Here is a 15,780-nt window from a genome sequence, read left to right on the forward strand (position 1 = left end):
TTTCAGAGAGGCAGGCACGCAGGCTTCCAACTTGGGGGTCAGTCATCATGGAAACACACTTACCGTGCTGCCTTAAGAAGTTATATCCCTCTAGTCCGTTGAAAGCAATGGGCTTAGAAGGATATAACTCTTTTTAGGATTACACTGTAAAACATAGACACGAATGGGTATACATACTCGGCCAACATTTCACAGACAAAAATAGGGACATGTTTGTAACACATAGGAAGGATTACTATCTGAGTCCTCCCCTTCCGTTTTCTATAGGGTTGCCAGCTCCAGGTTGGGAAACACCTGGAGATTTGGGGGCTGGAGCCTGAGGAGGGCAGGGTTTGGGGAGGGGAGGGACTTCAATGGGGAATAATGCCATAGAGTCCACCTTCCAAACTGGCAAGTATTATAAAAACCTGCCCTATCAAGTGACCCATGTTTACATAGAATGGTGTGTGCAGATTACGGCTCTGAAGTTTTAGCATGTTTTGCACTGACCACAGCATGAACTGAAAGGGTCATCTCTGAAAACAGGCAGGGTTGTTTCTCTCTGTCAGCCACTTTGATTCAACTGTTCTTTGGGACCCAGTTTGCTCAAGCCCTCAGCTTTCAGTTATACCTAGGGTTGCCAGCTCCTGGTTGGGAAATACTGGAGGATTTGGAGTGGAGCCTGAGGAGGGCAGGGTTTGGGGAGGGGAGGGACTTTAATGCCATAGAGTCCAATTGCCAAAGCAGCTATTTTTTCCAAGGGGACTGATTTCTGTCGCCTGGAGATCAGTTGCAATCGCAGGAGGTCTCCAGCTAGTATCTGGAGGTTGGCAAGCCTAGTTAAACCCCCATTTTGCAGTGAAGAGAACCTTGGAATGTACGGTAATCAACATGGCCAAATTATATTAACCCAATATATAATATTTCACCATTGTTAATTCTCAATTGCTTCTCCAGCAGGGCAGATTCAATAAGACAACCACTAAAAGACAAAAGCATTTCCTAGACAGACTATTTTAACTCAGATTTCACATTTAGTGCCTTCTGTCTCCATCGCTACATTAGAATTGGCCTGCATGAATTTTGGCCAAGCCATCTGCCCACTAAAGGATTAATGAACCTAGTGATGCTGCCTGCCTGGAGCCACAAAGCAAAACCAAACAAAAAACAATTTGCCAGCTTGTGCAGACAATGCAGACAAGCATTAGCTTGGTGGCTTACAAATTGTGCTGGCTAGTCTACAGGGCCAGCTATACCAGGAGGCAGGGTGAGGCAGCTCATCTCCAGACTACAGAGATGCGCTCCCCTGGAGAAAATGGATGCTTTGGGGTGGATTCTATGTCATTGTACCCCTTTGTGGCCCTAGTCGTCCCCAGGCTCCATCCCCCAGACTCCAGGCGTTTCTCAGCCTGGATCTGAGAACCCTAATTTAATGCCTGACTCTCAAAACTTAGAAACTGATGGCTGGATATAGATTACCTAGGCAATCCACTTGAGACTGGCCGGAATTTTGGCACTTATTACATTCTCTGTAATGGCTCCTCTTGTCATACTGTTCATTTGCCTATTCCTATAATCAGTAACTGTCTTTCTCTTCAATGTTCCAAAAATACTCAGCTGTACCTCTCTACTCTTATTCTATCACACCTGTGAGTAAAACAAGGGCAATTTCAGAAAGAAAAACAAAACAAAAATCTCCATGTAGTGACCCCCTCTGGTTGCCATTCTCATGATTTGTTCTTCTGAAGGTGCTTTCATGTTGCCCGACTTATATTTCACTTTTTCTTAAGAAATGTAAAATATTGATCACATAACGTTTCCTTCATATGGAGGCTTCTTTTGTCTCAAACTGGTATTTTAAACTGGTCTTTCAATTGATAATGACAATGACTCTGTTCCTCAGTGGAACAGGCTTCCTCGGGAGGTGGTAAGCTCTCCTTCCCTGGAGGTTTTTAAGAAGAGGTTAGATGGCCATCTGTCAGCAATGCTGATTCTATGACTTTAAACAGATGATGGGAGGGAGGGCATCTTGGCCATCTTCTGGGCCTGGAGTAGGGGTCACTGGGGGTGTGGGGGGGAGATAGTTGTGAATTTCCTGCATTGTGCAGGGGGTTGGACTAGATGACCCTCGTGGTCCCTTCCAACTCTATGATTCATTGGGCGAAAATGCATGGTCACTTTAGCCTTCTTTATTCCCTGTTTCAGCCAGGACTCAGCCAGGATTGAACACACGTTTGGCGAAACGCATGTGTTCAATCCTGGCTGAATCCTGGCTGAAACAGGGAATAAAGGAGGCTAAAGCGACCATGCATTTTCACCCATACTATCAGGCAACTAATTAACTGACTGATCAACTGAAAACTAGACAATACACATATGCTATTTTGAAAACTCTGAAGGAGAGTGAAGTTTCTTATGCATAATGGCACACAGGGTCATAAAGAAAAGCTAGTAGGCAAATGCCATATTTAATACGTTCTTTTCCATCAATTTTGGCTCCTTGAAATATAATTTTGGAAAAGATCTTAATGTGTTCTGATGGTTGATCATACCCATCATCCCAGAAGCCATGAGCAGCAGCACCAATTGCTGTTATGAAAAAGATTGGTCTTTAAAGATGGGGTCAGGGGCTGAGATAGGGAACAAAGAACCAGGCCCGTGAACGCACCAGCAACTTACCTCGCAATTTACACGCGTCCAGTACGAAAGCATCCAAGACGAGTTTAAATTTCTTTTCCCAACGCGCCGCCTTTCTCTGCTGCATTTGGTAAGCCCAGACCGGCACTCTCTCCACGCATGCCCAGTCGGCGCTCCAAGCAAGGACGGCGATTGGTCCTGCGTTAGTAAGGTAGGCGGGTGGTGCGCGGGGGTTGGCTGGCAGCAGGAAGTGGGCTGGCAGCAGGAAGTGGATGGAACAAGCATTGCATGTTCCCACTTAAAGGCACCGGGTGTGGAGGACGCTTTGTTTTTTTAATTCGCCGTATAAGCGGATGGGCTTAACGCGGCGAAATTGCGCTCTGGAGACGTCCTCGGAATCCTTCGGGTGAGTTGAAGTGGGAACATGCAGGGAAAGCCCGCAGAATTCGGAGCTGCAAAAGTGCAGTGCGGACATGGCCCTGGTCAGACACCAGCTGATAAAGGGTGGAACAGGACCTCTCGGGTTATGGACACAGCCCAGAAGAATCTGAAGAGTTGGAGACGGGGCTTCAAGTCATAAGCAACACACGGCTAACAGTGCAATCCTAAACTAAGTACCACCCTTCTAAACCCACTAACTTAATTTTTTTTAGAAGGGCCTAAACTCCGTTAGAAGTTTCTGGGGCTGCTTTTTATAGTGTCAGTTTCTTTACAAGAAGGTTGTATGGGGACTCATGTATTTTTAAATGAACTGTATATTGGCCAAATGAACTGTATATTGGTCACTTTTCTGGCTGAGCAGAAAAGTGCCTGTATGTAGTCCCCAAGGAATAACAATTCTGCATCTTTGCAAAACTGTCAAGCTACATCTTGCTTGACTTCTCAACAGGTTTTTCTAGCATGCCACTTCATGCAGAATTACTCAAATCTAAGCCTATTGACTTCAGTTGTCTTAGACTAGAGTAACGCTGCATAGGATTGAATTAGGAGTCTCTTTTCCCTATTCTGTCCACATTCAGTCCACAAAAACCCTCAGGACTTGACTAATCTGTAACTGGACCAGATTATACAAAGTCCCAAGGGGCCATTTTGCATAGCCACTACAAACACTGTTGTAGGCATCAGTTGTGAATACAGTCTCCAACAAATAGGACCTGCCCTGGACTTGCAGGGGCAACTTACCTTGGCTGAAATGAGCCATACACAACTGGTAGCTGCAGCAGCCCCACCAGGAAGCATCCAGAACAGGCAGGGCTACAAACTCTAGGTTCAGCTTGGCGGCCAGGTTGGCATTATACCTAGGGTTGCCAGCTCCGGGTTGGGAAATACCTGGAGATTTTGGGGATGGAGCCTGAAAAGGCGGGGTTTGGAGAGGGGTGGGACTGCAATGCCACAGAGGCCAAGCGGCCATTTTTTTCCAGGGGAACTGATCTCTGTGGCCTGGAGATCAGTTGTAATAGCGGGAGATCTCCAGTCCCCAACTGGAGGTTGGCAACCCTAATTATATCCCATTGAAGTCCCTCCCCTCCCCAAAACTTGCCATCCTCAGGCTCCATCCCAAGAATCTCCAGGTGTTTCCCAACCCGGAGTTAGCAACCCTAACCACACAAGCATAGAGTTCCCAACCTCCAGTACAAGCTGGATCTCCAGCCAATAGAGATCAGTTCAGCTGGAGAAGATGGCTGCTTTGGCCATCTTCTTTCTCTTTGAAGTCCCTCCCCTCCCGCCCTCCTCAGGCTCCACCCCAACAACCTCCCACTGGTGGCGAAGAATGACCTGGCACCCCTATACAAGCAACAGTGGACAATGGGCGCCACTGGGCACTTGGGAGCTCTGCTAACAGCCAGTGTGATGTAGTGGCTAGAATATTGGACTAGGCCCTGGGAGACCCTATCATGAGTGATCTTGGGTTAGTCACTTTCAGAAAGCTGAGATATACATTTTGTAAATAAATACATAAAGGATTTTTTTATACTTTTGTTTTTTTATGCTTTGGTTTCTAATTGTAAGCTGCCTGAAGCAGGACCCAGAAGAGGCATTGGGTACATTTTAACGCAGGAGATGCTGTACATTAAACACCAAGTTCTTAAAATTGTTAGGATGCTCAGAAATGTACCAGAAGTGCAAAATATTTTCTTCCATGGGTGATAATTCCTTGCCATTTCCTGTGACAGGAATAGACTCGGTTCATTCTGTCATCTGTGACTTGACTTCTAATTAAAATAAAAAGGAACCAAATCCTGCTTGCGAATTAGTTAAATGAAATAACATTGCTTACCTCATCTGAAATCTGACCTCCAAATGTGACCCATGTCCCTAGAAAGAAACACAATTATTTGTTACTCTGTAGGGTTTTCCTTAATATACAAAACACAATATAATTAGGTTGTTTTCCCTTAGGGAATCTCCTAAGACCGATTTTCTCGATCAACCTTTTTCTAATGAGAATGTACACGGAGGACTCAGACTGCTTTCAGTTTAATTGGCTGACAAACTACAGAGGCCATCCTTTTGTTGTTTAAAAAGCTTTGTCATAACTAGGTAGAGATGTCTCCCTCCTGAACGAGACACTGATGACACATCTCAATGGAAAGAGATTACTGTCAGTGGATGCACTACTCTTGTTAGCAATTAGCCACGGATAAATCAGCATGAAAATAACCTGGTGCACTGAAAGAGCTTGACGTAAGATCTTATTGGACAGGTTACAAAAATGCAAAGAGAAAAGACATTTCCCACATGAACTGCTCCGTGCACAATGTATGATAGGCCGTGAAAAGGATTGCCAACCTCCAGGTAGTAGCTAGAGATCTCCTGCTATTATAACTGATCTCCGGGTGATAGAGATCAGTCCACCTGGAGAAAATGGCTGCTTTGGCAATTGGACTCTATGGCATTGAAGTCCCCAAACCCCTCCCTCCTCAGGCTCCACCCCAAAAATCTCTAGGTATTTCCCAACCTGGAGCTGGCAACCTTATCGCTTAATTCCTTATCGCTTAATTCCACAGTCCATATCGCTTGATTCAGTTTAGTTACCCCTTACAACATACCTCAATTGATTGCCCTTCTGTTCATGCAGTCAGAGTAATGAGAGGTAAAGAGAGAGAGCTTCCCACTCTTTCAATGCATGATTCGTCACCCTAACAACCTAAGAGGAGCCTTGATGGATCAGACCAGTGGTCCAACTAGTCCAGCATCCTGTTTCACGCAGTGGCCATACAGTTGCCCTAGAGGGCCAACAAACAGGTCAAAGAAGCTAAGGCCTTTCTTGATGTTGCCCGATAACACTGGTATTTAATGGTGTGTTGCCTCCACTTGTGGAAATTTCCCTTTAGTCACCATGGCTAGTAGCTACTGATGGATGCATCTTTCCACGCATCTTTCTAGCCCCCTTTTAAAGCCATCTATGCCCAGGGGCCATCACTATGTCCACTGGCTCTGAATCTCACAGTGCAATTACTTATTGAATATAGAGGTATTTTCATTTGTCTATCCTGAATCTATTGCCCATCAACTTCATTGGGTATGCCTGAGTTCTAGAATTAGGGGAGAGGGAGAAAAAGACCCCTCTGTCCACTCGTTCTATCCTGTGTATAACTATATACACCTCTATCGTACCCTCCTTAGTCATCTTTTTTTCCCAAACTGAAAAGTGCCAGAATCTTTAGCCTAGAGGTCCCCAACCTTTTTGAACCTGTGAGCATAGGGTTGCCAACTGCTAGGTACTAGCTGGATATCTCCTGCTACTACAACTGATCTCCAGCCGATAGAGATCAGTTCACCCAGAAAAAATGGCCGCATTGGCCATTGGACTCTATGGCGTTGGAGTCCCTCCCCAAACTCCGCCCTCCTCAGGCTCTGCCCCAAAAACATCCTGTCGGTAGCGAAGAGGGACCTGACAAACCTATGTGAGCACCTTTGGAATTCTGGCACAGTATGGCGGCCGCAGCCACAAAATAGCTGCAAAAAAAAAAGACTGCCCTGGGAGGTGGAGCCAGTCACAAAAGGGCTACTGTCTGCAGCTTCCCTTCAGCTACACAGTGAAAATCCTTTGTTGTGATGGTAGTCGCTGCCAAAGCAACATTTAAAAAAAAATCTGAACAGCCAATCCAATCACCAATGCCTATTCAGAAGCCTTGCTGGCCAAAAAGCCCATCTGGCTGTACCCACTTTCTAAAAATACTTGGCGGGCACCAGGAAAGGTGTCCATGGGTGCAAAGGCAGCCATGGGCACCATGTTGGGGAACCCTGCGTTAGCCTTTCCTCGCAGTGTTCCTAATGTGTGCCAGTCCTAGTGGAAAACATGGTTAGAATCCAGCCCAGTATTCCTACATACAAACCAGGATTTTGTTTTAATTGTGCCATGCCAATTTCTTGGCACAAGAATAATCATTTCAAGATTTTGACATTCAGGGCACATTTGCAGTCATGAATTGTGTTCTAAAGTTGCCCAGACTATACTCTAGTCATTTGTTAAAGAAGGTAAATTTTCCTTTTTAAAAGAACAGATTTGCAATATACTAGTAACTGTGTCAGTAGAAAAAAAAACATGTTGCCCTTTATCCGTATCATAGTCTGTTGATTAATTAGTAAAAGCTTGAACAATCTTTGTTTCTATCCTCACCATTTGAGTTTACACATTATAATGTGGAGAGCAGATTGTGGAAGTGTGAAAAATGGGAATTATACAAAATCATCCTTAGCTCTTTGTTACCTAGTTACCAACAGTGCAATCCAAAGCAGAATTACATGCTTCTAAGTCCATCAAAGTCAATGGGCTAAGAAAGGTGCAATTCTGCTTAGGACGGCATTGCAAATCACTTTGACTTAGTCACAATTACAAAATAATCACAAACTTAGCATATGGGGGGCAGGTCTCCTGCTGTAACAAGCAATCTTCCAGCCAGGGCCCCTGTTCCCCACCGCTGCTTAATAGGCCTGCAGGGGGACAATCCGGAGGGGGCGGGCGAGGTGTTCTTTGGCATTGTGCCAACACACTCTGTCACTTCTGGTGAAAAACCAGAAGTGACATCACTGCGCTGGGGTGATGTTCCTGGATTCACCCAAAACTCTAGCACACCACCCTAGATGCTCTAGAGCAGGGGTGTCAGACATAAGGCCTGGGGGCCAAATCTAACCCCTTGAGAGCTCCTATCCAGCCTGTGAGCCACCTGAGGCAGCTGCCCCCCGCTCCCGATCTGGGCTGGTGAGCTCCCTATGGACTGGCCAGTCAAGGTAGCCGCCCCCCTACTTCTGATCTGGGCTGGTGAGCCCACAGCGGGCTCACCAGCCTAGGCAGCCACCCCCTGAGTCCCGAGGTGTCAATGATCGAAGACTATTAAATGGAAGAAAATACTGTAAGAGGGTTATTGTTTTAAGCATGTTTGTAATTTAAGTAAAAAAAATGATGTAAAAATAATATCATTAATTGGCTTTGCCTGTATCTTCTATAAAGTTTGTATCTCCGATACCTGGCATTAAATTTTATGGTACGCATGATCCGGCCCGACCAAGTGAGATTTATGTCATATCTAGCCCTTATAACAAATGAGTTTGATACCCCTGCTCTAGAACCCAAGAACCTCCCACTGGCTCAATGATGTCACTTCTGGTTTTCACCAGAAGTGATATCACACATCGGCTCAACACTGAGAAAACTGTACCCTCCCCTAAATTTTCCCGGTGTGTTGCCACCATTAGTAGACAACCCTCTTACTGTATTGAGAAGTGTGTGTGTGTGTTAATAGGCTAGTGTGTTGCTTGTGTGATTCTCTGGCCATAAAGATACAGCACTGCAAACCAACATTGCATTTATCATTTCAGTTTTATTCTTACAACATATTCCTTTGCTTATCAATTCTTCTCTATTTTATGAAGAATCATGCAACAGCTGAGCATCTGAAGCAGAGGTACACCCTGTAGCATATTCTGCCCATACTCATTGTCCAACCAAATGACACTGAGCCTAAATGTACACCCAGATGATCACTTTTATGTCGGAGAATTATAGTGTCCGTTGCCTGTAAGCATTTGTAAGGACATAGGCTTGGATCCAGCAACGTGCATGTGGCAACGTAAATGGACTTAGCACAGTTCCACTTATACAAGATCTTTCACAACACCTAGCACATTTCTCCCATTAGTACACAGAAATTGGTTGCATAAGATCTTGTATAAGAGAAAACACAAGTGGGTATATAATAAAACTGACTTAGCAGCTAGCATGGTCTTTTTCTTTGCTGTCTGTCCACTTGCACAAGAACTCTAGCACAAGCAGAGCACTAGATCCAGCTCATAAAGTAAATACCTGGAAAAAATCTGCTCTCTCTCTGTGTAAAGTGCCGTCAAGTTGCAGCTGACGTCTGGTGACCCCATAGGGTTTTCAAGGCAAGTGATTAAGCAGAGGTGGTTTGCCATTGCCTTCCTCTGCAAAGTCTTCCTTGGTGGTCTCCCATCCAAGTACGGACACTGTTGAGCTTCTGAGATCTAACAAGATCAGGCTGTACTATAGCATTCCACATCCCAATGTGCTGCATAGGGATTGTTATTCTTAATCGCAGCCCAGGAAAGAAATTTAGTGGCTCATCGTGTGAGGACATTTGGATGCTGCTATGTACCAATAGACAGTTGGAACTCAAGGTTCATAAAAGGTGCTCCCATTTTACGATCAGTTCCCATTCTGTGCAATTTCCTGTTAAATCACACTCTTCCTGATCTTATTATTACCATTCAGAAAGCCAGAATATCAGACATTTTCAGCACAGTTACCCTAAATCACAGCGATAGTGTCATTAGACAACTCCATCTTGCATTCATTGGATCATTTCGTTGCATGGGGGGGTACAATGTCTCTAGCACTACAGGCAACCCTTCTTTCTCTTTTACAAATACAGGGGTGGCTGGCATGGCTTCCATGGCTTCTGCATAACCCTGCCTACTTCAGGGGTTTCATCAACATTGATGTCATAGGGAGTATCCAATGGAACGCTGGGCCCAGACTCAGGAAACTCACTTCCTGTCTGTAATGTACTTCCTGTCTGGACTGATTTCCTGTCTGTAGCTTACTTCCTGTTTAACGCTGGCCAAACAACCATCTCCCTGTATATCAGTTTTTCATTAGGAAAATGTAATATTTTCCTTCCCTCTTATCACTTTTCTGCATATTATTACAGATTTCTTTGGAACCAGGATGACTTTCTGTGTGCTTCTTTACAACACAAAAATAGGGACTAAATGAAAGATAAAAAACATGAAGATAAAATAAAAATATTCAGGGACATAACTCCCTGATTCAATCTGTGTAGTTCAATAAATCAGTGAATGAAAACTGTATGTAACTTTGCAAAGAAATCTTGAGACTGCTCCCCTAATTTATGTCTAAATTTTTAACACATCCCAGCATAATTTAATGTTTGGATGCCAAGTGGGTAGTGTTGCCAGCTCCAGGTTGGGAAATACTGTAATGCCTGAAATCATTATATTCTATGGGAAATGTATTAGAAATGGATTCTTTGATTTGAAATATATTCTTGTAATCAATAAAGTATAATCTGCACTTATGAATATGCCAGACTCAGCATATAAGAGTTGGCATCCATTATAAAGTCACACCAAGCACACATATGTTAAAGGCCTTGAGTATAAGAGGCCCAGCTTTGCTTGTTAGAAGTTAATTAGAGAAGCTATAGAAGATCTTAGTATACTCTCATAAGCTGGGGCCCCCCTTTCCTCTTCGGGCCAGCTAGGAACACTCCCTTAGTTAGCTTTGGCAAGTGTGAGGATCCAAGATAAGAACTTCAGTAGCTTAGGATCAAAACATAGCAGCACCTGACACTGAAAATTCTTCTTGCTCATTAGTGGACATGAGATCATAACTTTCTCTGCAACGCCTTCAATGCTGTTATAGGCTATTCTAATTTAGACGTCCAAAGTATTGGGCAGTTGGGCCTTACGTGTGTATTACGCCTCTGTAACCACCCATTATCGAAGTCTATATCCATGCTTGCAACCCTTTGATGTGTGTGGAAATTGCTCTGCGCTTTAGGCAATTTTCACCAGCTTTTTGTGTATTGGCCAATAAAAACAAACTGCTTTGAATCATCAACTTCCGACTGTTTTATTGTGATTGAATATTGATACAATACGACAGGCTTATCAATACCTGGAGATTTTTGGAGCGGAGCCTGAGGAGGATGGGGTTTGGGGAGGGGAAGGACTTCAATGCCATAGAGTCCAATTTCCAAAGCGGCCATTTTCTCCAGGTGAACTGATCTCTATTGGCTGGAGATCAGTTGTAATAGTGGGAGATCTTTAGCTATTACCTGGAGGTTGGCAATCCTACAAGTGGGGGAGCGGGAGAGAAATATTGGAAGCACTGTGTTGATTCAGATTCCTTTTTCTGAATTTAAGATAAGAATACACATATAAGTGAATGCTCACCCTCACTGAGGACAGGAGAAGGAGAAAGCCAAATGCTAAAATACTAAGAATACAGATATTAGCATTAGCATAGAAAGTGTTTCAACTGCACATTCCCAGTGCATACAGTCTCTGTCTTTGTTTTCTGTTTACTCTAGCAATGGATAATAGCTTCAGGCAAATTCATACCACGAATGCGAAACACCCTGTTTACACTAATATTCAACTGCACAGCAGAGCTGATCCGTAGTTACATCTGTGGCTAAAAATTAAATACTGCAGTAACATAGCAATTTCATAACTCTGCTACTGACCCAACCAAATTAATTTTCACCTTCCTATTGTGCCACTTAATTGTGGATCATTTGACCTTAGTACACATTTCTGTTTATATCATCTACTTTATTTGAACGGTCCTTACATAGAAAGTTGTGCATCAGGTGAGAGCTCCTGTAGCACGGCCACTAAGAAACTGAGGCGTACATCAGGAAGTCCCTGGTTGAAATCTTGTCCCTGCCATGGCAACCTAGCTCTCAGAAAAGCGTTCTTAAGGCTGCAGCCTTACTCAGGCCTCCTAAGCAAAGTTACACCATGCTAAGCCCTTTTACTTCAACGGACATGGAAGGGTATAACTCTGCTTAGGATGGCACTGCTAGAGTCCAAGTAGGTCACAGGGAGGGGGGGACAGGTGAAAACTCCCAGGAGATATGTAACAGATGAGGAAATGTACTGATCAGCAGAAAGATCTTGTAATTTGAGAAGATTTTGCTGATAGATCTGTATTTCCAAATGTTGTTTACACCATTTTTTACTTGGGAGAAGTCTACGTATGATTAAAGACTATACAAGCAGCTTCTGTTTGCTTGCTATTCTGTTCTTTTGGTGATTTGCCTCATAGGCAGAGGAATATATGTTGTGCTATTTTTTTAAGCAGCTATTGAGAGTAGAAGGGATTTTATGAATCAATAGGGTTGCCAGGTGCCCCCTGGTGGCGGGCAAACCCCCGGCAATTGCCCCCTCTGACTGCCGACCACCTGAGGGCAAACGTGCACACACACGTGCATACCACGTGCGGCACTTCCGGTTTAGAACCGGAGGTTCCGCCTCGCAAGGGGCCTTATACCTCTTAGTTTGAGTGGTAAAGGGCCGCTTTACCACTCAAACTAAGAGGTAAAGGCCCTTTGCGAGTCGGCACTTCCGGTTCTAAACTGAAAGTGCCGTGCGTGCATCAGCGAGCACGCGCACACACGCAAACGCGAAAGCCTCCCACCGGAGGAAAAGAGGAACCTGGCAACCCTATGAATCAAACATGTGCAAGCACTACCTGTACTAATGTCTGCTTTGTTTTACTGAAATAGATCAGTTAACAGTATTAGTTTCATAATATAAAATAAGCAGTGGACACAGTAAATAAATGGTGGTTTTTTTCAGAAGGGGCCTAACAGTGGCTTCCATCAATGACCCAGGAAAAAGAAAGATTAACAATTTCAGTCAGGGGGCCTCCTACCACATTGAGGGAGGTCTTAACCAGACACGAGGGGCAGGGATCCAAACAGCAGGTTGTTGTCTACACAGACACCAAGATCTTGTCCACATTTGCAACGGAGAGGAGACGATAGTGGTCTAAAATTGGACCAGAGGTGCAGGATTTTATCTGCAAACAAGTCCACAAATTTGTCACAGCTAATGGCCAAATTACTATAATTTGGGGGACCCACGTTAGGTGAGGTCAACTGCCAAACTATCCTAAACAATTGTGCTGGACGCGAACTAGCAGACACAATGGAGGCAGAGAAGTCGGAATGCTTTGCCGCTTTCATTGCCACCTCATAGGCCTTCAATAGGGTTGCCAACTGCCAGGTAGTAGCAGGAGAGCTCCTGCTAATTCAACTGATAGAGATCAGATCACCTGGAGAAAAATGGCCGCTTTGGCAATTGAACTCTATGGCATTGAAGTCCCTCCCCTCCCCAAACCCCGCCTTCCTCAGGCTCCGCCCCAAAAACCTCCCGCCGGTGGCAAAGAGGGACCTGGCAACCCTAGCCTTCAATTGGGTTATATAAAGAGTTCCTGCCCCCTTGTCATGTGTTTGTCTCTAGCTACGCTCTAGTCATCTGAGGGCACTCTGCCCCTTGCTCCCACTGGAGCAAAGAGGACCAGCGGTAGGGTTGCCAGGTCCCTTTTCATCACCGGCGGGAGGTTTTGGGGGCAGAGCCTGAGGAGGACAGGGTTTGGGGAGAGGAGGGACTTCAATGCCATAGAGTCCAATTGCCAAAGCGGCCATTTTCTCCAGGGGAACTGATCTCTATCTTTATCGGCTGGAGATCAGATGAAATAGCAGGAGATCTCCAGCTAGTACCTGGAGGTTGGCAACCCTAACCAGTGGGGCCTAGGGGTGGGAGCTTCCCAGCTTCCCCTGAGAGGATGGCAACCCTAGCTGTAGGTAAAAGGGTGTGAGGACAGAGACGTTTCCTCCCACAAAAGAAATAAAACACCGCACAGGATTCTAGCACTGCAATAGTATTTCCCTGCTTCATGTGGATTCTGTTTTTTAAATGGTAGTATATCAAGGGGGCAGACTATAAAACTGATTCTATATTGTTGTTAAACTGTATGATGATGAAGTTAAAAGCCCACTGCCAAAAAGTAATAGTACAATTAGAATCATAGAATCATAGAGTTGGAAGGGACCACCAGGGTCATCAAGTCCAAACCCCCGCACAATGCAGGAAATTCACAACTACCTCCCCCACACACACACACACACCTAGTGACCAGAAGATGGCCAAGATGCCCTCCCTCTCACCATCTGCCTAAGGTCACAGAATCAGCATTGCTGACAGATGGCCATCTAACCTCTTCTTAAAAACCTCCAGGGATGGAGAGCTTACCACCTCCCGAGGAAGCCTGTTCAATTAGGGGACTAGAGCAACTGCTCATGAGGAGCGATTAAAATGCTTAGAGCTGTTTAGCTTGGAAAGAAGGCAGTTAAGGGGAAATATGATAGAGGCCTATAAAATTATGCATGGTATGGAGAGGGTGGACAGGGAGAAGCTTTTCTCCCTCTTTCATAATACCAAAATGCAGGGTCATCTGCTGAAGGTGGAGGGTGAGAGATTCAAGACTGATAAAAGGAAGTATTTCTTCACACAACACATAGTTAAATTGTGGAACTCCCCGCCCCAGGATGTGGTGATGGCTGCCGACTTGGAAGGCTTTAAGAGGGGAGTGGACATATTCACAGAGGACAGGGCTATCCATGGCTACTAGTCAAAATGAATACTAGTCATGATGCATACCTATTCTCTCTAGTATCAGAGAAGCATGCCTATTATATTAGGTGCTGTGGAACTAGGGTTGCCAGGTCCCTCTTTTTCACCGGTGGGAGGTTTTTGGGATGAAGCCTGAGGAGGGAGGGGTTTGGGGAGGGGAGGGACTTCAATGCCATAGAGTCCAATTGCCAAAGCGGCCATTTTCTCGAAGGGAACTGATCTCTATCTGCTGGAGATCAGTTGTAATAGCAGGAGATATCCAGCTGCTACCTGGAGGTTGGCAACCCTATCCCCAAGTCTTCTAGGGCAAGGAGTGTGGAGAAGAAAAGAGCCCTTTCATCCCCTTGCAAGCTTATGTCTCATAGCAACACAGAGAGGTATCTAAGCAGTGCCAGATTCCACACTGGAGATTTTCATAACTAAGCCATATGAAAGGCACACAGCAGACATGTGAATTTCAAATGCTATTAGATTTTGACACAGTGAGTAAATTGTGAGTAAATGATGTAGACGGGGTACCATTATGGAAAGGACATGCATCTAAAGTGTAGTTATAAAGATCAGCTTTTTGGAGGTTTAAGTGCTAAAGCGGCATTGGCGATGTGGAGCTTCCAGGGGTAAATCTGGAAGTGACATGATCGTGTTGTGCTCGGCTGCCCTGCCCCAAAAAACCTCCCATCAATGGAGAGGGGGGACATGCGGGGGGGGGGGGGCTTTGATCCTGGGAACTCCAAAGGAAGGGCACTTTGCACAAGCAGGTAAAGAAAAGAACCAACGTTGTTCACACTATATTGCTAACACCGCTGTGCTCAGATCTATTGCAGGGTTCTCCACCTCAAAGACACAGACACCAAAGCTTCTACTCCTCAAGAGAGGTGGAATCCCTGCCTCAAACAGTGACTGCCGCAACTATTTCCTCGTGCCTCTGCAGGCACTGCCGCAACAACCTTGCCTCCTTCAAGAGTTGTTGGAAGAACAGCACAGAAAGGGGGGGTGCAGATATGCTGTTCTGTTAGTGCAGTGCCTGCCACGCTGGGATAACCTCTCCCCCTTCCAGTGGGGGATGAAGGAAGCACAACTGCAGTCCTGAGCGACTCCCAACCCCTCTGCTCTAATATCTGCTATCACTAGGGTTGCCAGGTGCCCCCTTGCCATTGGCGGGAGCTTTGTAGTGGTGGGTCTGAGGCGGGGGGGGGAGGGATCAGCACAATAACATCACTTCCAGGGTAAATCACTCTGGATTTCTATTTGCAGGGAAGTTTTTGAATAGGGAATGTTCTGGCTGATGTGGTACAGCCCAGTATATGACTTAAGCAATTTCAGTACAACCCTAAGGAAAGTTACTCCAGTCTAAACCTATTGAAATGAATGGGCTTAGATTGGCATAACTCTCTTTAGGATTGCGCTGTTCCTTTATCCCCCTTTCATTCTCTTCCGTGTGTGAACCAGTCCTGGCATGTGGCTCCCAAAAGGTTA

General features: G+C 45.2%; 1 protein-coding gene across 2 annotated transcripts in view; it reads right to left on the minus strand.

Moving 5' to 3' along the window:
• Positions 1 to 15,780, minus strand: part of KCNAB1 (potassium voltage-gated channel subfamily A regulatory beta subunit 1) — a 209,319-nt gene that overhangs the window by 62,949 nt on the left and 130,590 nt on the right. For both annotated transcript variants that reach the window (XM_056850329.1, XM_056850330.1), the window contains exon 3: positions 4,895 to 4,932. In XM_056850329.1, the coding sequence (XP_056706307.1) occupies positions 4,895 to 4,932 (38 nt within the window). The remainder of the gene's footprint in view (positions 1 to 4,894; positions 4,933 to 15,780) is intronic.

This window comes from Euleptes europaea, chromosome 5 (assembly GCF_029931775.1).
Source record: "Euleptes europaea isolate rEulEur1 chromosome 5, rEulEur1.hap1, whole genome shotgun sequence".
Taxonomy (NCBI): Eukaryota; Metazoa; Chordata; class Lepidosauria; order Squamata; family Sphaerodactylidae; genus Euleptes; species Euleptes europaea.